The sequence below is a fragment of the Bos javanicus genome, chromosome 5, assembly GCF_032452875.1.
Source record: "Bos javanicus breed banteng chromosome 5, ARS-OSU_banteng_1.0, whole genome shotgun sequence".
Classification (NCBI taxonomy): domain Eukaryota; kingdom Metazoa; phylum Chordata; class Mammalia; order Artiodactyla; family Bovidae; genus Bos; species Bos javanicus.
This window is the reverse complement of record NC_083872.1, coordinates 110,906,572-110,926,904: the sequence shown is the minus strand read 5'-3', so window position 1 is coordinate 110,926,904 and position 20,333 is coordinate 110,906,572. Positions and strand designations below refer to the sequence as shown.

At 55.4% G+C, this 20,333-nt stretch overlaps 2 protein-coding genes across 3 annotated transcripts in view; both read left to right on the top strand.

Moving 5' to 3' along the window:
* Nucleotides 1–1,926: 1,926 nt before the first annotated feature.
* CBX6 (chromobox 6) lies at nucleotides 1,927–13,805 on the top strand. 2 transcript variants are annotated; one of them, XM_061418571.1, is made up of 5 exons: nucleotides 1,927–3,127; nucleotides 3,307–3,350; nucleotides 3,518–3,583; nucleotides 3,727–3,793; nucleotides 8,184–13,805. In XM_061418571.1, exons 1-5 carry the CDS (start codon nucleotides 3,059–3,061, stop codon nucleotides 9,180–9,182), a joined length of 1,245 nt encoding a protein of 414 aa, XP_061274555.1. In that variant the 5' UTR covers nucleotides 1,927–3,058; the 3' UTR covers nucleotides 9,183–13,805. The 2 variants fall into 2 exon arrangements, with proteins under 2 accessions (XP_061274555.1, XP_061274556.1); XM_061418572.1 differs by having other exon boundaries at nucleotides 1,958–2,179.
* NPTXR (neuronal pentraxin receptor) overlaps nucleotides 12,985–20,333 on the top strand; it is a 39,816-nt gene continuing 32,467 nt past the window's right edge. Inside the window, exons 1-6 of the mRNA XM_061419092.1 lie at nucleotides 12,985–13,083; nucleotides 13,880–13,968; nucleotides 14,099–14,195; nucleotides 14,432–14,504; nucleotides 15,836–15,921; nucleotides 16,663–16,726. Coding sequence (XP_061275076.1) covers nucleotides 12,985–13,083; nucleotides 13,880–13,968; nucleotides 14,099–14,195; nucleotides 14,432–14,504; nucleotides 15,836–15,921; nucleotides 16,663–16,726 — 508 coding nt within the window. The remainder of the gene's footprint in view (nucleotides 13,084–13,879; nucleotides 13,969–14,098; nucleotides 14,196–14,431; nucleotides 14,505–15,835; nucleotides 15,922–16,662; nucleotides 16,727–20,333) is intronic.

Here is a 20,333-nt window from a genome sequence, read left to right as displayed (position 1 = left end):
AGAGTCTTATCCAACACCACAGTTCAAAAGCATCAATTCTTCAGTGCTCAGCCTTCTTTACGGTCCAACTCTCACATCCGTACGTGACCACTGGAAGAACCACAGCTTTGATTCTATGAACCTCTGTTGGCAAAGTGATAACAGTACCCATGGAGGACCCAAATAAAACCAAAAGGTGGAGGAATGGCAAATTCCCTTTCTTTTTGAGCTGGGACATCGTCTTCTCCTGCCCTCAGACATTAGAGTTCCTAATTCTCAGACCCTCAGACTTGGGGACTTATCCCAGAAGCCCCCTGGTTCTCGGGCCTTTCACTACTGGCTTTCCTGTTTCTCCAGTTTGCAGACAGCAGACTTCTTGAGTTTCCATAATCATAAAGCCAATTCCTATAAGAAATCTCCTCTTACATATCTCTGAGTGAGTGTGAAGTCTCTTAGTCGTGTCTGACTCTTTGCGACCCCATGTAGGCAGGCGCTTTACTTTCTGAGCCACCAGGGAAGTCTTCTTATGTATCTCTATATACATGCTATTGGTTCTGTTTCTCTGGTGAGCCTTGGCTAATATATCTAGACCCCCAGGGCATCTTAAACATACCTTTTGTAGTAAGTTGAATAAGGCCCCACCCACCAAATAGGTCCCCAGAACCTATGAACATGATACTTTATATACTTTACATAATATGTAACTCTATGGTGAAAAGTACTCAGCAGATACAATTAAGGTAAGATATGTCAAGATGGGAAGATTGTCTTCAATTATTTGGGGGGCCCAATGTCATCACAAAGGTCCTTATTAGAAGGAGGTGGTCAGTCAGTCAAGGGAAGGCAAAAGTAAATATTAGAGTGAGCCAAGGAATGCCAGCAGCTTCTAGAAGCTGGAAGAAGCAAGGAATGGATTGTCTCGCTAGAGCCCAAAGACACAGATCTGGGCCTTCTGACCTCCAGAACTGTAAGATGAAACATGTGTGTTATTTCAAACCACTGGCCTGTAATGTTACATCACTGCTGTAATGTTATAGCAGCCATAAGAAATGAATACATCTTTATTCAAGCATGGGTAGCGGATGCCTTTCTCACCTCAGAGCTCCTCAGGCCTGGGCAACTTTGTTTTTGACAGTTGAACACAAAGCCTGAAAAAGGACTCACCGGAGCTGCTGAAAGAACCAACAAATGGGTTAATGCTTACCGGCTTCATCCAGCTGTCTGTGTTCTGCAGCCTGAGAACACACACACATTCATATCCACGTAGCTCACCTGTCCAACCACCTCCACCACCCCCGGGAGGGCAATTCTTTACTCACACAGAAGCCCACTTTGAGCTGGACAGCAAATAGCTATTTCTCAAGAGCATGTGGACTTTAAGAGGGGAGGGGGATCTCGCCCAAGGTAATAATTGGACAAATTAGCAGGCTGGTAGGGATGAGGAACAGAAATTTTGACGTGGTTGACTTGAAACCACAAGAATTGGGGTTGCACCACAGGACATGTAAAAATCTTCTTTTCCAACAAATAAATAATGAAAGCAAGAGACAGCCCTGATCGGAACCACATCCCCAGCCCTCTCCACCTCCGTCTGGGTCCCACCACAGACAAACGATTGGGAAATTGTACTCAATGACATCAAAAAAGGTCCATTGTATATCATTAAGGGAGAAAAGTGGATTCCAGCTAGTGTGAACAATGCGATCCCATTCTGTGAAAAGAAAGTATTTAAATACACATCTATACTACATATATATAACGTACAAAGGAGCATAGGTACGTGTGTTTATTAGGCATGGGACAGAGGCTAGAAGAAGATCCGTGAAGAGGTTAACGGTTGGATGGAGATTATAGACAGTTGCTTTTTTTCTTCTTACTTAAAAAATTGCAAAGAACAGGGCTGTTGGTGTTCTTTTAAAAAAAATAAAGTTTAAATAATTCAAAATAAAAGATAGGGCGCTGTTTGTGTGGCAGGGCTGCTTTGTGCCCCTTCCAGGACAGCCGAAGTCTCCCTTTCCCTCCCCAAATAGGAAGCTGGGCTGTGGTCTCCCCGTTAGCAATGGCGGAACCATTAGAGGAACTGTAGGCGGCAGAAGGATGACGCGGCCAGGGGGCCTGGGAATCAGAAAACAGACAGACCTGACCGCGAAGGCGGCTTTTGCCGAGTGACCCAAGGATGACCCGCTTCGGGCCCAATCTGGTATGTAGGAAGCCTGTAGTCACCCCGCGGCCTCTTCTCCCTAGACCGCCCCCCCACCCCCAACCACCGCCACATCTTGCTCGCTGCGTCTTCACCCGACCTCCCTCCCGGTGAAGGCAGGTGCCCGCCCAAGACCCCGGCCGAAAACAAATCCAAGGGATCACCCCGACCTTCCTCGGCCCCATTCACCGCCTCACCCCACCCTTTCCTGCGGTGGCGTTTTTGTTTTAATTCATCTGAACTGGTTACAAAACCACACTCCCACGAATACATAAATAATGGATAAGGGCGGGGGGGAGCAGTGTTTTAAAGAAATTCCCGCAGGGCCTGGCAAGGCAACAGCAAATGCATTTCTGCTGTATCATATTTAACTGTTTGCAAACTTCTTCTGGGAGGCTGAGCAGCGGCTGTAGAAATTCCACCCCCCTTCACCGCCCAGGGCCCAGGAGTGACTGTAAGGGAGGGTTAAGAGGGAGAGGTAGTCAGCGGTCGGGGGCCAGGAAGATGGAGGGGAGAATGAGAAAGTGTTTGTAGGATTGAAGCCGGGGTGTCCACAACCCGGCTTCCCGCAGGCCAAGCATCTCCTTCCCTGGCTTCGGGGCCGCGGCTCCCCGAGCCAGGCTAGGCCCCTTTAAGAGCCAGCGCGCGCCCTGGTCCCGCGTGCGCTCACTTTCCCTAGCAACCGCCCCGGGGGAGGAGGAGGTCCTGGCAACTGCGCACCAGCCCGGAGGGTCACGTGACGGCCCGCAGCTGGAACGCGAGCGCGCGCCCTGCCGCGCGCCCGCCCGCCGAGCTTGAGCGCTGCGGCGCGTGCGCGAGCGGTGCAGCACCGGCCGCGGGAGCAGGGAGTATTATGGGCTGTGGGTGCCGCTGAGCAAGATGGAGCTGTCTGCAGTGGGCGAGCGGGTCTTCGCGGCCGAATCTATCATCAAACGGCGGATCCGAAAGGTGAGCCGCCTCCCAGGGCGGGACGCCTCGCCCCGCAGCCGAGGCCCGAGTCCGTGGGCCAGCTAGGTGAAGCGGTCCCGCTAACCTGGGCTCTCTCGCCCACCCCCGCGCCGTCGCCTCCTCGCGTCCCCGCATCTTCCCCACCCCCACTCTCCTCTTTTTTTCCTTCTCTTTTTCAGGGACGCATCGAGTACCTGGTGAAATGGAAGGGGTGGGCCATCAAGTGAGTGTCACGGGATCCAGGAGCGAGGGGGGAAGGGAGGCAGCGGACATCGGGGCCTTTTTTTTCTTTTTTTTTTTTTACCTTGGGGGGTGCGCACATTTGGTCCCTCGCATGTGCCTCTGCCTCTCTGGTTTTGTTTTTTATTTTGTGCATGTGTAACTCGGCAGGTACAGCACTTGGGAGCCCGAAGAGAACATCCTGGACTCGCGGCTCATTGCAGCCTTCGAACAGAAGTGAGTTTGGGAAGCTGGCAGGGGCGGTGGGGCCGAGGCTCTGCTGGGGCGCCGCGCGGGGAAGCGGGAGGGCCGGGGAGGGCAGCGCGGAGTGGGGCCCGGGAAGGGGCTGGGTTTTAACCTCGGGTGTTTCTCGGCCGCAGGGAGCGGGAGCGTGAGCTGTATGGGCCCAAGAAGAGGGGACCCAAACCCAAAACTTTCCTCCTGAAGGTAACCTGGCCCAGCCCCAACAGCCCCCTCTCGGGCCCCTAGCCCGGGCGCAACACGGGGCCTGCAGGGGAGGGACAGATCCGCGGCCGCCCTTGCGGGCGGGCCTTTCAAGAGGGGGGCCCCAGCTGGGCAGGGGGTGGTTTTGAGCCCCCGACGAGCCCCTGGCAGGCGGCCCTGGCCAGTTCCAGCTTCTCTGCAATAGGGGCCTGGGAATGGGGACGAGGAGGGAGGATGATCCTTGCTCACAAAACCAGGGTCTGGGGAGGCCATCAGGAAGAGGGTGGATGAGGCAGGTGGGGGCCTCTGCACGTGAGAGCTCTGCTGTCCCCCAGCCTTGAGCTGGTGGGGCTCTACCTGGAATTCACGTCCAGAGCAGGAGAGAATGTGATCTCCCTCATGGTGAGGAACAGGGAGAGGCTTTTGGGGTGGGGGTCTGCCTCCCTGTGTCTAGCTTGCCTCTCAGGATTTATTCTGCATGCCTTCCCTTCCGACAGGAGGATCGAACTTAAATTTGACCTTAAGTCACTTCACTTTGAGTTTTATCACCCAGACTGGGCCACTGGTTTTCAGTTATCCCCACTTCTGGCTGTGTCTGGAGGTTCTAATGAGGATGGAGGGGGAGAGAGTAAAAGCATGGCACATTGGCCTTGGCAAGGGAGGGAGACCTAGCTCCAGAGGAAGCCATCTTAGAGGGTTTTGGTGTTTATTTATTTATTTTTTTTAATGAGAACAGAGTCTGGGAAAGGAAAGTCGAGATGACCCAAGGTGGCAGGCAAGGCTGCAGGCAGTCTCCGTGGGCAAGCACTGTCTCCCCCCTAGTGCTAAGGTTTTCTCAAGGCCCCGTCCCACCCTGACAACCTATGACTTTGTGGCAGTTGGCATGAGCAGGGCAGACGGGACTCTGCAGAAAAAAAGGCTGTGCAGAATGGCAGGTCCTCAGAATCTCCGATCTGTCCGAAAGGCTCAAAGCCCAGTTGGTGAACTCTCCAGCCCCCCACTTCCCTCAAAAGGACTGTACATGTGTATAAAGTTTGCCTCGGACTTAAAGCAGAAGTGAAAGAAATAATGGTTTCCAGAATTACATCCTTCTGTGACCCTTGTCTCCAAATTACACACATCTTAGGAGATTCGTGGAGCAATCTTAACCCTTGATGTTTCTTTTCGGGAGGGATGGGGCAGAGCAGCAGGATGCCAGTGGGCTGTGTGACAGCCTCTCACAGTGCAGCTGGAGTGCCCTCTAGCGGGGAAGCGGGTAACGGCCATAAGCATTGATTCAGAATGCTTTTCTTTTTTAAATAGCTGTAGTTCTGGCTGTGGGCCTCATAGTGTTGAGCCCCGACATGGATTATCTCCTTTCGATTGCTCAAAACCCCCCTACGAAGTAGGGAATAGTATCCCTCTTTTGCAGATGAGAAAATCAAGGCCCAAGGAAGGGACGTGATTTTACCTGAGCTCCCATCACCCAGCTTCCTAGCTTTATCATGTCTCCTTTTCTTAACCCTGTTCCTCAGGGAGTACACATCAGGTCAAGGAGAAAAGATGGACACACACAGGAAACTATGAAGGCTGCAGAGCTGGTGGGGCAGGGGACAGAGAGGCAGATGAGAGGACCTTGATTTGGAGACGAGATGAAATAGATACTCAGCATGAGAGAGAGATTTGCAAGGGGTGATGGAGATCAGCTTGGTCTGAACCCAAGAGGCAGTGTCTAGTAAACAAATCACACTCAGGTAGCACTCACTTGCTGCAGGGAACTATTCTGAAGAGAACAAGAGCCCATGAGGTAGGTTGCATTATCTGCATTTTATACATAGAAAAACTTGAGACCAGAGAGGTTAAATAACTTGCTTCTGATCATGGAGAGGGAGTGGTAGAGTCCAGGGCTTTATCTTCCATGTTATCTAGATGTAGTACATGCCAAGCCCTGGGAGCTATGCCCATCACCCCGTCAGAGTGCAATAAATGCACTGGCTGTGGTTACCATTTTTAATTCACAGGCAGACCCAGGTCTCACTTTCAAAGAATTCTCATCCTGGGGAGGGGAGAGGAGGAGGAGCATAAACTAACCCCCTTTGAAAAAACATTTAGAAATTACAAAGTAAAAAATTTTTTTGTAGAAAGGTTGGAAGCCATACATTAGAAAAAGGTTACTCTCAAAAGCACCACCCCTTGGATAGACAAGTCTAGCATTTCTCGAGTGATTGCTGTGTGCCAGGCGTTTTGCTAAGCAGGTAACATATACTATCTCATGGTCCCAGGAGTCCCACAAGCAGCCAGGGTTTCATCCTGGATCTGACGTTTGCCTTGCCTACATGCTTCACCAGTCCCCAGGGACCATGCATCGCTGCTGGACTCCGGCAGAATCGTAATTACAGAGGTCCTGGAGCCCCAGCAGCGTTCAGAGGGACTAAAGTCTAACCCCCAGGGTATTGGAAAGAGTGGGGAATCCCCTAAGCTCCCTTGGGGATGAAGCTGCAAAAAGCCCTTACTGCCTTGCCAAGGAAGGCTGGCTTTCCCCTGCCTTTGTCTGGGAAGGGGTATGAGGGAACCAGCCCCTGGCTCCACTTGCTCTGAGCTGGAGGAGCTGGCAGCCCTGGCACAGGGAGGTTGGGCCCACATATGCTGCCACCTAGTGGCTGGAGGGATTGTTAACTAAGCCACCCCAGGAGACGAGACAGAACTTGGAGGACATGTGCCTCTTCCACGTTCTAAATGACATCCTCACTTATTCAGCATTTAAGTCCACAAATAACTTCCTTCTGGGGCTTGTGGTCAGATACACTCTAGTCTTGTCTACCAGGCTACCTCCGGGGTTCTGATTAAGCGTCCAGCACCGTGGGGATGGGTGGTGGAGAGACCCGTAACCACAGATCACACTCTTGGGGACCCCAGAGACTGACCCGTGGGAATGTGCCCTTCCTCTCAGCCACCCCAGCTCTCTTGGCTGGAGACAGTCACTGCCTAACAATCTCCCCCACCAGGAGCAAGGGTATCTGTACAGAACCCAGACTGGTCACCCATCTCTACCCTCTGTCCAGCCATGGCTTTCCGTTCCCTGGGCCCTCTCTGCCTCCACCATTGGTCTTAGCAGTACCCCTTCAGCAGGCCACCTGGGCCTCCACAGACGCTTGGGGCATAGCTCAGGAAAGTCAAGGGTGTTTTTTGTTTGTTTTCCTACTGATGCTTCATCCTCCAAGACAGGGACCTAATCTGTGCTCCTCTGGAACCTGTACTTCCTTGCGTTGAATCACCCTGTACCCTAATTGCCTGTTACCTGTCTTTTCCTTGAATTGCTGCCCCCAGGACGTAGAAGCTGTGTGTGGTCGCAGCGGTAGCCCCAAGCAGCTGGCAGGTGACTCATTAGCACTTTCTTAGTGAGGGAAGGACTGGCCCCTGGAGGATGGCTTACCTAACCTTGTGAGTCTCTTGCCCTGGACCTGGGGTCTCTGAGGGCCCTGCCACACACATCCTGCACCTTCCCTGAGGTAGCAGGTGAGCTGCTGCAGAGTCCTGGGGCTTTACACACTTCACACCTGGGACTGTGTGCAGCTGGGCTTAGGAGCCTGGTGCAGTAAATATCGCTTGTTCCCCACAGACTTCTGCCCAGCCGTCCTGCCCCCAGGCCATCTTGGCACAGACTGTGGCGAGGTCCATCCCACCTCTTAGCCCATCCCCACCAAACCGATGCCAAGGAGGTTTTAGGTGCTGGCTTTGAAGTCCGTTGGCACCAGTTTGCTCAGACCCAGGCCTTGAGCCAGACCCTGGGCAGACAGATGAATCAGACCCAGGAGGGGAAGTGCCAGGGGCTGGGAGTGAAGAGGAGGGCCCAAAGGTCTGCCCCCAGAGTTGAGGAGGTGAGACTGAGCTGGAGGTGCAGCTTGTTCAGAGGCAGAGAAAGGGCTCAGGGCATCTACAGATAGGTCCATTGGGCTGGGGTGTGGGGTGGAGCAGGGAGAGATCACCCTCTGCTTTTGGTCACCAAGAATTAGTCCATGGAGGAGTGCCAGGCTGGGCCGGGATCTTCCCAGGGCAGAAGTGGTCCGGGGCTTCTTTGCATGCAACATCCTGGCAGTTCCACTTCTGTGTGTCAGCAAGGACAGCCAGTGACTAGTTTGTCCCTGTGGCCCACAGCCGAGCTGGAAAAGTCAAGCCTTGCAAGTTGGGCCTGGATGAGGGTCTGCCTTGCTCCCCAGCCTTCTGCACTTTGCATCACCTGTCTGAACCTGTTTCTTTTTATCACTCAGGCAGGGGTAGGAGCACAGGCTGATTTTCTTAAGTGCCCTCAGGATGGTTTCTTGACCCCAGTACTCGTGGGTGGCCGAGGCAGGGGATGTCCAGAGGTCAGCGGGCAGCCCGAGCCCTTAGCCACCTGCCGCCCTCTGTCTCACAGGCGCGGGCCCAGGCCGAGGCCCTCCGCATCAGCGACGTGCATTTCTCCGTCAAGCCGAGCGCCAGCGCCTCCTCGCCCAAGCTGCATTCCAGCGCTGCGGTGCACCGGCTCAAGAAGGACATCCGCCGCTGCCATCGCATGTCCCGCCGCCCCCTGCCCCGCCCAGACCCCCAGGGGGGCAGCCCCGGCCTTCGCCCGCCCATCTCCCCTTTCTCCGAGACGGTGCGCATCATCAATCGCAAGGTCAAGCCGCGGGAGCCCAAGCGGAACCGCATTATCCTGAACCTGAAGGTGATCGACAAGGGCCCAGGCGCAGGCGGCGCCGGGCAGGGGGCTGGGGCTCTTGCCCGCCCCAAAGTCCCGTCCCGGAACCGCGTCATCGGCAAGAGCAAGAAGTTCAGCGAGAGCATCCTGCGCACGCAGGTCCGCCACATGAAGTTCGGCACGTTCGCGCTGTACAACAAGCCCCCGCCCGGCCCTCTGCAGCCCCCGCCTGCCGGCAAGACCGACATCACCGCCTCCCCCGGCCAGGGGCTGCTCCTGGCGCCCCCCAGTGCCCCCTACGACGCGCGCAGCTCCAGCTCCTCCGACTGCCCCTCGCCCGTCCCGCACTCCTCCGAGCCGGAGGACGCGCCCCCCAAGCTACTCCCGGAGACCACGAGCCCGTCGGCCCCCGACTGGCGGGAGCCCGAGGTGCTTGACCTGTCCCTGCCGCCTGAGGCGGCGGCCACCAACAAGCGGGCGCCTCCCGAGGTCCCTGCAGCTGCCAGCCAGGCCCTTCCCACCGCCCCTGAGCCGGCCGGCGCCGCCTCCGAGCCCGAGGCGGGGGACTGGCGCCCTGAGATGTCACCCTGCTCCAACGTGGTCGTCACTGATGTCACCAGCAACCTACTCACGGTCACTATCAAGGAATTCTGCAACCCAGAGGATTTCGAGAAGGTGGCTGCTGGAGTAGCAGGCGCCGCAGCGGGGGGTGGCAGCAGCGGGGCGAGCAAGTAAGGGGAGCTCCACCAAGGAGGGGGGGCTGGGGGGCGCCCTCCTGCCCAAAGTCATACTCTTGCTCCCGCCCCCCACACTCCCCGCCCTCAGACAACCCCGCCTGTGCTTTGCTTGTTTCAAAAGGCTCGGTGTTGACCCCGGGATGGGGCTGGGTAGTTGGAGACCTCCTGAAGCCCAGTGGGAGGGGCAGGCCTGAAACGGGGTGGGGCTGGGGTGGGGGCGAGGGCACCGGGAAGTCCTCCCTCTTACCGCTTGGCACCTTCCTTGCCCACGCACAGTGGGGCCTGCCGGGTGGCTCCTGGGGAGTTTCAGAACCTGGGGTTCAGCTGCCCTCCCCACATCCCGCCCTGTCTCTCCCCAGCTTGCTTCCAGCTCTCGCGCACAGCATCTGATTTCTCGGTGCTAACCCCCGGCAGCTGCGGGGATCCTTCGGGGACCCCCATCCCAGCATGGGCACCGTCCCTTTCCTTCCTCCAGATAACCCGGGAAGGAGGGGCAGGGATGGGGAAGCCAGGACAGAGGTGGAGATGAAGGCGGCCGTGGCCCCTCTCCTCCCCTTCTCTCCACCCGTGCGAGGGCGGCAGGAGCTGGGCCCACGTTTGGACCGCCCAGGCGGGCCCCCGTGGGCCCCGCCCACCCATCTCTTTCCTAATTTCTGTCTTGAAGGTGGGAGGGGCTGGCACGAACCTCGCCTGCCATGGCCTCCGGGCGTCTAAAGGTCCCTCAGTTTCAACCAAAGGTGCTACAAGAACCTGCAGCGCGGACTTCCGGCTGCGCATGCGCCTGCCGCCCCAGGCGCGTCCGCGTGTATCCGTATCTGCGTGGGGCCCCGGACCTTCCCTGGCCATCAGCCGGGCCTGGGACCTGATCCAGGTCCGAGGAGTTTGCTGCGGAGGCCTAGCTTCCCGGCGCGCGTGTGCAGGGGCGGGGCGCCCGACCCCTGCCTTTCTCCTTTGGGGTGGTCGGACCTAGCATGATGGGGACTGAGGCCGAGGGGAGACAGGCCCCCGTCCCAAGCTGCTGCTTCCTCTTGGCTGTTCGCGGGGAGTTGGAAGCCTGGACACCGTTCTTAGGGTCTCCGGCTTCTCCCCTCCCTGCCCCCTCTCTCTTGCTTGTGATCGCCCAGGCTCTGTCACAGCCCAGCCTTCTCCAAGCAGCAGGAGGCCTCCACTGCTCTAGGCAGCTTCGTTTGCTGCTGCAGCCTGGAAACGAGTTGTCCACGCCAGTGGCAGAGACCAAAACCCCGGTTTTAGGCCGGGTGTTGGGAGGACAGACTGGCCAAAGCGGGGGATAGACGAGGGGGCCCGGTGTCCTTCAGGATAGCGGGCATGTGCAGGACCCGGGGTCTGGGGCACAGGGAATGCAACCCCGCTGGCCAGCCCTGGGGCACTGCCTGGGCGGTTTGCAACGAGTGGGAGTCCTTACTGGTGGCTCGAGGTGGCTTCCTGGTGTGTCAGCTTAGAACCAGTGATGTTAGAAGGAGGACGCAGAAAGGGAATTCCGGGTGGTTAACAAACGCCTTGGCCCTAAGCATGGGGAGGACTCTGTCTTCCGACTCTCCCTGCCAGATTGTGGCAGGGTCCTCTGACCCTCCCCGAAACATTGATAGAACGAGGGTGGTCACAGGGTTTGGGTGTCTGGAGCTCCTGACCCCTCCCCATCCTGCCCTTCTGTTGGCTCCGTGGCCGTCGAAGTGCCAATTGGCTTTGCCCCCAAATAAGGGCTGGTATTTCTCCTCTGTCCTTAGAGGGGATTCCCCCCACACACACACACACCGACCCCCAACCCAGGTGCGTGTCCACCTGGGTGCCAGTTACAGGTGTTTCCAGAGACCATAGAAATGTGTTTTCCTGAGAGTCCTTGTCATTCGTGACCTTTTTTGTAAAGAAGTTGTGTTTTCAGAGGTGATTTTATGACAGGAAAGTGAAAGAATTAGTTTTGCAAAAAACAGAAAAAAAAGAAAAAAAAGGGGGGGGGGAAGAAATAGAAAAAAATATTGTGGGATTCCTATGGGGTTGGGGAGGGTGGGGAGAAAGATATTTAAAGAAAAACTAGTAACGCAGCGATTGCACAGCTGAGGCGGCAATGTTAGGAACGTGGACAGAGGCCTAGGCCCAGTTGGGAGGGCGCCCCCACCCCGGCGACAGCCCCTCTCCTTGGCCCTAGACAAGTTAAGCCCTCCCTCCTGTGCTCTGCCCAGGTTCCACTCTTGTCCCAGCTCAGACAGAAGGATGACCCCTGTTCCCAAAGGAACTTGCCAGAAGCTTCAGGGGTCAGGCAGGTAGAGCTGAGATTGGGGGAGGTAGGGGTCAGCAGGGGTTCCACTGTTGCCGGGACCCAGCGTTGGTGACTCTCCAGGAAAGCTGGTGAGTGGGTACAGTTGGGTTCCTTGCCCCCCTGGGAGAGCCTTCGTTGGTGATCATGGTGGGTTGGGGGTAATCCTAGGGAGAGGGTGTGTCCGCCCCGTCTCTTTCCACAGGCAAGTCGCTGCCCTGGACCCCCAGCTGTGCAGCCCTGCCCCAGCAGAGGCACGCATGCGCATGGCTGTCTCCCAGGCGGGCAGCTCCCCTGGGGGCCCAAGTGGGCACCAGGTCAAGAGCAAGCGGAGCCCTCCTTACCTCTCTCCCAGGGTGGCTCTGAGCCGGGCCCAGTAGCTCCCACCACACTTGCACAGACCAGCCTCCCATGGGCCCTCCCTCCCCTGCTGCTGCTTTTCCGTTTGCCTAATTACCAAGCAGAAGTTGCAGTTTGGTTGGCTTTATTTTTTGTATGTGAAAGACCCCTCAAGACCCGGTCTTCTTCCTTGTTCAATATTGGTTGGGGTCATCTCCCCTTAATGCCACCCTCTCCTCGCCCCCATGACATAGGAAACAGATGAGGTCTGGTGTCTGGTTTGAGGGGGGAACTTGGAACCCATCCCTGTCTCATTCCCCTCCCAGATACTCAGTTTGCCCGTCTGTGAAATGGGTGTATTGGGCAGCATGGCCTTTTCCTAAAGCATGGCCTTTTCACCTGTTGGTGTCCAGGCAGCTGCTGAGGATTAGGTGGTGGTGGAGGTTGCTGGCACTGGGGCCTCTACTCCCACAGCTGCTTTTCATTCTCACCCTGCAAGGGGGTCAGGATCAAAATGGGCTCCAGCAGAGCCCAGTGAGGCAGGCAGAGTGGGAAGGATCACCCCACTTCCAAGGCCAGGAAACTGGGCCTCTGAGAGGCAAAGCTGCTTCATTGGAATGAAGAGCCCAGCTGCTCTGGCCTTTCGGGGACAACCTTTGAAAGGTGGAGTCCAGGGCCCTGGAGCTACCACAAAGCCAGGGGCTTTCCCTGAGCCAGGCAGTCTTGGGTGAGAGGTCAGCCCAAAGGAGGAAGCTGTTGGCTCGGGGAACTGGGCCACCACCAGCCTTTCTAGCCTCCGGGTGGACCCAAGTGGACACACTGCCTTTTGTGTCTTTAGGGGTTTTGTTGGTGGTTGTTAGTTTTGTGTTTTGGGAGGTTTTTTTCTTTTCTGTTTTTTTTTTTTTTTTTTTGCACTTGGCCCATGCCGGACAGTGGGACTCGCCTGGTCAGTTCCACTTTCAGGCTCCCATGCACTAGCCCAAGGCAGCCTCTTGGGGGCTTGTATGGTTTAAGGAATCACTTTTGAAAAAAAAAAAAGGAAAGTGTTTAAAGGTTTTTTTCTTTTTTTTTTTCTGTCTGCATCTCCTCTCAGATTGAGAAAGCCCAGAATTAGGGGCTACCACTCCAGGAGAGAGGGAGGGTGTCCCCATCCTGGCCCTGTCTTACTGATAGTTGCCAAGACACCAAGATGGGGACAGGCTGGGTGGAGACCGAGGTACCCATCTCCCAGGCCTGTGGGGTCACCCCATCCCGCCTTGAAGGAGTCAGCACCCCACTCCAGCAGTGGGTATGTATGCAGAGCTGTTGTATGCAGAGCTTCAGTTAGGCAAAGGGGCTGGTGGTCTAATTGAGGGACCCCTTGCAAGAGGCCACAGTACAAGGAACCAAGGGTTCTGGGGCCTCCCCTTGCTATTGGGTGGAGTAGAGATGGAGACTTCTTGTTGGTTTTAATTTAAAAACGCAAAAGCCTAAAGAAATGTATCTTATAATTTTTTTTTAATTTTTGAAAAGCTCATTTAATGAATTGTGCACGAATGAATTCTATATATATAAAATATACATATATAGCTCTATATTTGGGGAGGGGTGCTATCTCTTTTTTCTCTCATTTTAAAAATGAAGCGTTGTTGCCTTTGTCTGTGGTTCAACCATCCAGCTCCCAGCTGGCTAAACTTTGCCTCCAGTGGTTCAAGACAGGAAACTAGTGGGGGGAGCGGGAGACCGGAGACGCGGGGCGGGGGTGCCACCCCAGCACGGGGCTGGGCCTCCGGGCCACCTGCTCCTCTGCCAGAGGTCACGGGTGGAGAAACGCCTTGTGTGGGCTGTGGGTTTCGGTTCTGTTGTTCGGGAATTGGTTGTTTCTGGGCCGGGGGAGGGGGGTCTGTGCTACTCTCGTCTTGTATGTTTTGTTCTGCTGCTCTTCAATATCGTATCAATGCCAGGAAGGGGGCGCGGAAAGCCTCTTTGGCCCCCCCCAAATAAATTGTCACATTCCGAAGCTAAGCTCTAGCCCCTGGTCTGTCTCGTTTCTTCTGGCTGGGACTGTGATCTAGAAAGCTCAGGCCGTGCCTCCCCCATTGCAGCGAGGAGAGGGGGTCCTGGCCCTCAGCAGTGGTGGGCCAGTGCTCCAGCCCATTTCCAAGCTCTCCCTCTCCTACCCCGCCTCCACCTTGTAAGTAAGCTAAACTTGAAGGGAGTGCCCCCTACACAGGTAAAGCGACGTGTGTGCCACATCTTGGAACCTGGAGACTACCTGGTCGGCGGGCACGTGGGGGGGTGGTGAGGGTCCCACCATTGCCCAGTCCCCAGGTCCTCACAGCACCTGCAGAGAGGGCATCCCCCGGGGGCTGGATCCCTAGCCAGCGGGTCACCACAGAGCCTGGGAGGGAGCAGGCTAGGGTAGGGGGCACGAGCTAGACCCTTGCCAGCGGTGGTGGTGGTTCAGTCAAGTTGTACCCGAGTCTGTGACCCCATGGACTGCAGCACGCCAGGCTTCCCTGTCCTTCACCATCTCCCAGAGCTTGCCCAGACTCGTGTAATTCCTTTGCCAGTAACAACCAGTGTTAACAAGAAGCTGCTTCAGTTCAGAGAAACCTGTTTGCTGGGTGTTTGTGCGCCTTCTCTAATGAGAATAGTGGACTGAGGAGCGTGTCGGACGCCGCGAAAGCATCAACCCCCTGCAGACGCCGGAGCCCTCACGGGTCTGCTGTGAGCAGCACCTCTGTCCATCTGTAGCCACTCATTTGTCAGGCCTGAAACAGGTGTTGCCTTCCAGCCCTCCCCTTCCCCACCGCCCCCACCCCCTTGTTGTGTAAGCCCCAAGGCTGGCCTCTCCAAGGTGTCCCCACCCTGCGCCCCCACGCCACCTGTCCTGACCCCAGCTCCTCTGACAAAACCTCCATGATCTGCTGTGCCCTCCCGGCACCTCACCTCAGGGGGCTGGCAGCCCTGCTGAGAGTCTTCAGGAAGCCCACTGCCCTCGGGATCATGTCCCAAGTGTCCCCCACCCCCCCGGCCACACACACGCACACACACACACACACATGTTCACACACAGACACACACACACACACTGTACCCAGGGAGAGTGCCCTGCCTGAGCCCCCATCCCTGTTCTGGCCTGAGGTCTTGGCCCTCCCGTCCCTCAAGGCGGGCGAGGTCTTCATCCCCAGCCTCACCCCCTAGGATCCATGCCTGACACCTTTTCTACTAAGTGTCACCAAGCTCGGGCCTCCTCCCTTGTTAGCACCGTCAGCGAGGCTTGAGAGTGGCTGAGCGGTCGACGTGGGGCCCCAGTGCCACTCGTCCAGCTGGCCGAGGTCCAACAGGAGTGTGTTTCTGTCTGAGAATGGTCTAGAAACAGAAGTTGGGCAGGGGGGTGGGGAGGTGGGGGGCGGGGGGAGATGGGACCCCGGGTCGAGTCAGGGCTCCGAGACCCGCTCCCACTTTGTCATCTCGCCCAGTTCAGGGTTCCATCCTCCAAAAACCCCCATTTGGTACTTAAACAGCAATAACCTGAGTAGTCAGCACACCGGCTGCCTGTCAGGCCTCTGTGAGCTCTCTGCCTTCCCCTCTCACGCCCTGCCCACCCTCCCCAGTGCCCAGGGTGATGAGCCAGTGTCACAGAGGAGGGCCAAGGATAGAAGAAATTCCTTGAAAAAAAAAAAAAGAAGAAATTCCTTGGCCCCCTCAGTGGCACAGCAGAGGGGGGCTTCCCCACCCCCACCCTTTTCTCTCTGGGGTTGAGACCATGTGGGCTGCCCTTGTGAGAGGCAAGCATCTCGTTGCAAGCATCATGTTCAGGGCTTAGCATCTCGATTGCCCCTTGTCACAAGTCCTGGGGGCCTTCTCTCAGCAGCCCAGTCCACCTATTAGCTGCAGATAAATGAGTGTGACCTCAGCAGCTTCTTAAGGAGGATGGGAGGGTTTGTGCCAAAGCTTGGGCAAGACCACACAGCTGGGCTCAGGGAGCCCAGCGTGCCCCGCTTGAGGTGAATCAGCACCCTGGCATCCTGCCGAGCTGGTGCCTCGTCCACCAGGCGAGCGGCCCCCTCCCCTCACCCCACCCTATTCCTGGGCGTCACCGGGAGTGAAGGTCAGCCGTGGGGTGCAGCTTAGGAGCCAGGTAAGGCGGAGGGGTTGAGATGCAGTGAGAATGACAACTTTGCAGATTTATTGTCATCCCATAGAAGCTGAAAGTGTGCTGCTATTTCTGTCCTTGTTACGCTGTACCTGAGGTGAAGGGGGTCAGAGTGGCAGCATCTAAATGCTGAGCACCCCCGAGGCTGGAGCCCAAGCCTGTCTGCACCCTCTTTGTTCAGGCTGCTATCCTCTGAGGGCTCACGCTTCAAAAGGTCTCTGCTGGGAGAGGCCAAGCAGGGACAGCTCGCCCATAGGGCGGAACCCAGAAGGGAGCAGAAGTGAGCGGGGGTCCTGGCCTCTGGGCATTCATGCGCTCTGAGCCTTTGAGAGTCAGAGGAGGGACAGAGGCCAGGACTTGAAATCACTGCGTGAGCTCTAATGAGGCCTGGACGTGGCCCAGGCAGTGGGAGGGGGGTGACAGGAAGTGGGCACAGAGATTTGGAATATTGAGGATTTGATGATTGGGTTTGAATGTGGACTGCCCTGGTGGCTCAGACAGTAAAGGTCTGCCTACTATGTGGGAGACCCGGGTTCGACCCCTGGATTGGAAAGATCCCCTGGAGAAGGAAATGGCAACCCACTCCAGTGCTCTTGTCTGGAAAATTCCATGGACGGAGGAGCCTGGTAGGCAACAGTCCATGCGGTCACAAAGAGTTGGACACGACTTCACTTTCAAGTGCTGTGAGAAGGACCCTCTGAAATACCTCCTGGGTATCTGGTGCAGGTAAAGGAGTGGGTGTTGTCATCGCGGGCTGGGGGGCCGGCGAAGGAGTCAGCCTGGGAGGGAGGTGAGTGTAGTTTGGGACACCTTGGATGGATATCAGGCAGAGGAGCCAGGAGGAATTTTCATGCAGAGGTTTGAGACGTGGAGTGAGTTCCTTCTCAGGCTTTCCCCGTAGCTCCAGCAGGTTAAAAATCCGCCTGCAATGCAGGAGATGTGGGTTCAATTTGTGATGCAGGTTGGGAAAGCTCTCCTGGAGGAGGAAATGACAATTCACTCCAGTATTCTTGCCTGGGAATTCTCTTGACAGAAGAGCAGTGGACTATAGTCCATAATGTCAAAAAGAGCTGGACACAACTTAGGGACTGAGCACGCACACCTACCTCCCAGGTGCTGCTGGAGAAATCGGTCCCTTTGCTGAAGAGCCTTTGCCCCCAGGTGGCCCTCAGCTCTGAGATGACTGATCACCAGACATTCTGGAAGGACCACTGGGGACTTAGGTGCTTAGCTGCTGAAGCCATTGGGATATACAGCCCCTGCCTGCCACCCCTACCCTCCCAACTTTATGCCTTTCATCTGAGTGAGGTTATAAAGTAGGTGGCTGGGGGATGATGAACCCCATCAGATAGGCGAGGAGGTGGAGCAAGGGACTTCCCAGGGTCACTCAGAAGCAGAAGAATGGAAGCTGGATCTTGGGTATGATGGATGGAACCTTTAAGAGCCAACTGCTGCACAGTACTGGAGACACCAAAGAAACTAGAACATTCTTTTAAATACCCAACTGAGCTTCCAAGAGAGTAAAGAAATCCCCAGGGACTAAAAACAAACAAAGAGGAAGCCAAAATCAGGGTGACGAGCGGTTGCCAATCCTTCGGGGGGGGTCTGTGGTGGCTTGGGGACAAGGGTGGAGAGGTTGTTGACCTTTGCTGATCTTGGTAACTGAGGAGCTTGGATTTTACATCTATGTTGGGATGGGAGACAAGGCCTTGGGTCCCTGCCGAGAGAGTTTTGGAACTAAGACACCTGAGTAAAGCTGGATCCATATCCTCAGTGAAAGAGCAAACGGAAAAGAAATAATCCTTTTGCAAAAAAGCAGAAGAAGTTGTCAAAGAAGTTGGCTCATTTTGGGCTCTGTTGGAAAAATAAAAATCGAGTCTCTCTCGAGAAATTCTAACTCTAGGCGTTCCCTCACACAAAATTTGAGGTTTGAATTTGCATTGCCCACACGGTCCCAGAACTCCTAAGTCTGGAAATTAATATAAAAAGCAAACACGGGGTGGTTTACACCCACAGAGCAGGTGGCAACAGCAAAGGCAAGCCTCTCTGGAGAGACATTCCCACAGCAAAGGCCACGTGGGCTACTCACAGATAAAGCCTTGCTAACACGAGCTCTCAATTCCAAATTACAAAACATACAAAGAGGCAAGCCACAAACCGCAGAACAACAAACAGCACATAGAGAATCCTGCATCTGATGTGTTATTTTCAAGCACACACCGAAGGTTTCCAAAAAAGATCGTGAATACAGGATGTAGTAGGACATGAAGCCAGTCCCAATAAATTTCAAGAAATTGGTGTCACAGATCACGTTTAATTTAAAAATCAATAGCAAAAACTTAACTGTTAATTAAAGACAAAACCTCATGTATTTAGACAGAAGCCCAGATCTCTCATTCCTGTGCATTTTTGTCCCTTCCCAAACTTCTGAAGTCTCTTTGGAACAGTGAGATTCCAGGATGGATGTGAAAGTGTTGGTCAGATGGCAGGCACACGGGAGGGTCACAGCCAGTCTGAGTTGAAGCTGGATATGGGAACAGGTCCCCCTCTGATCTCTAGACAGGATGTGATCATTAGAGCCAAAGACCAAAGTCCTCTCTGTCTTTTCCAAAAAATGGGCTCAGCGGGTGACAAAGACACGAGCCTGCATTTAAAAGACAGCCATCAGCCTTTATGAGCCAGAGGGTCTGGGAAACATTCTTGCAGAGCCAGGGTGGGCTGCTAGGAATGGGACAGAGCAGGTGGTGGGGGTTCTTGGTGCTGTCTCATAAAGACGAGCCCCGCTGCCAACAAGCCCCATGCTCTTTTGGGATGGATTTGGAGGTCCCAGGGGTTCTCTGTGAAGGCTTGGATACTCCCATCTGTGAGCAACAAAATAGGACACACTTTGGAAGAGGCACACGTGGCCTCTGTCCCCGACGGGGACTCATTACAGTGATCATCATCTCACTGGCTCCCCGGGCCATCCGTGCGAGTGCTCACAGCTCAGTTTCCACGCAGTGGTGTCCTAATGGAGGCTTGCTGTTCTCACCATCCCTGGCTCCCTCCCGTGCTCATCTGCCTGCCTGCCTTTGACAACTCAGGCACTGTAAAGAGACCCTTGTCCAGGTTCAGGTGGCCAGGTCACTCCCTTCTCAAGGTCTCCATGCTCCTCAGCAGTAAAAGAGGCCAGGACTCCTTGCTTGGCACGGTTCCTTGGGAGGACTGAATGGAGTGAGTGTGAAAAGCATTTGCTCAAGCACCACATGGGTAAGAAGGGACACAGATCTTCCTGACCTGTCTGGCCAGGATTGACCACTCCTCTGACTTCCCATCCTGGCGTTCCAGCCTCCCGCTTGCCAATTCTTGATGCCTTCCTCCCATGGAACAGCTTGTCAGTGGTGGAAGAACAGTGGAGGAGTCTGAGCTCTGCCAGCTGTGTGATCTCAGGCTGGTCACTCATGCTCTCTGAGCCCCTGTAACCTCTTCTGTAAAGTGGAGGGGAGCGCTTCCTCTCATTATCTTTTCCAACTCAGAATGACTCTAAGGGTAACTAACGAGTACAGAGTGGACCTTTTGAGGACTGACTCATTAAATCCTCAGCTTCCAGAGAGCACAGTGAGAACAACACACAGATGAGGGAGGAACTGAGGACTCAGAAAGGCAAAGTAACTTGCTCAAAAATTCCTACGTGGTAGAGCTGGGGTGTGAACCCATGCAGTCATACTTACCCACCAGGCCAGCATCCTCCCTGTGTAGCCTGGTGAGGGCTCAGTCACTGGGGCTGGACTGCCTGTCTGAGTGGGACCCTGGGCACATTGCTATCTCTTCTGTGCCTCTATCTCCCCATCTATAAAATGGGGGGTGAGAGTAATCCTCCCTTCCTCCTGGGACTGCAGGGAACTCTGCTGAGGACTCCAGGGGCCAGGCTCTGAGCTGCACACTCGGGTTTCAGTCCAGTCTGAACCCTCCCACAGTGCAGCCAAGGCAGCTGGAGAGAGAGGTTGAGTCACTTGCTCCAAATGGTACAAACTTGCGAAGCTGGACTTCAATCCCAAAGCCCCAGCTTCAAAGTCTGTGCTATTAACTACCCTGCTCTACCTCCTATGAGGCCCTCAGACTCCAGGTTCAAAACCAAATTCCAGACTGCAAATTGGCAGCCCCCCCACGGTCTGCCTGACTCACCACCCTCCTTGATGGGGGCCTGGACCCTGCATCTCTTCTTTGACTCATCCCTTCCCAGCTAGTCCTCAGCATCGTGACTAATTGACCCCTGAATGGAAAAAACCATTCTGATCCCTCCCTTCCTCCTCAACTCTGCTGCCCAGCTCAGTCCAGACCCCAAAGGTGAGGATGATGGATACCAAGAACGCCCATTCTAGAGTGTAGACTTGCAACGGAGCTGGACAAAAATGCTC

What these genes read in the sequence shown, in the direction of transcription:
- CBX6 (XM_061418571.1), top strand. Translation starts at nt 3,059, where the DNA reads ATGGAGCTGTCTGCAGTGGGCGAGCGGGTCTTCGCGGCCGAATCTATC. An exon ending in TGGAAGGGGTGGGCCATCAA is followed by an intron (nt 3,351 to 3,517) that starts GTGAGTGTCACG and finishes GTAACTCGGCAG; the next exon opens with GTACAGCACTTGGGAGCCCG. An exon ending in CCAAAACTTTCCTCCTGAAG is followed by an intron (nt 3,794 to 8,183) that starts GTAACCTGGCCC and finishes TCTGTCTCACAG; the next exon opens with GCGCGGGCCCAGGCCGAGGC.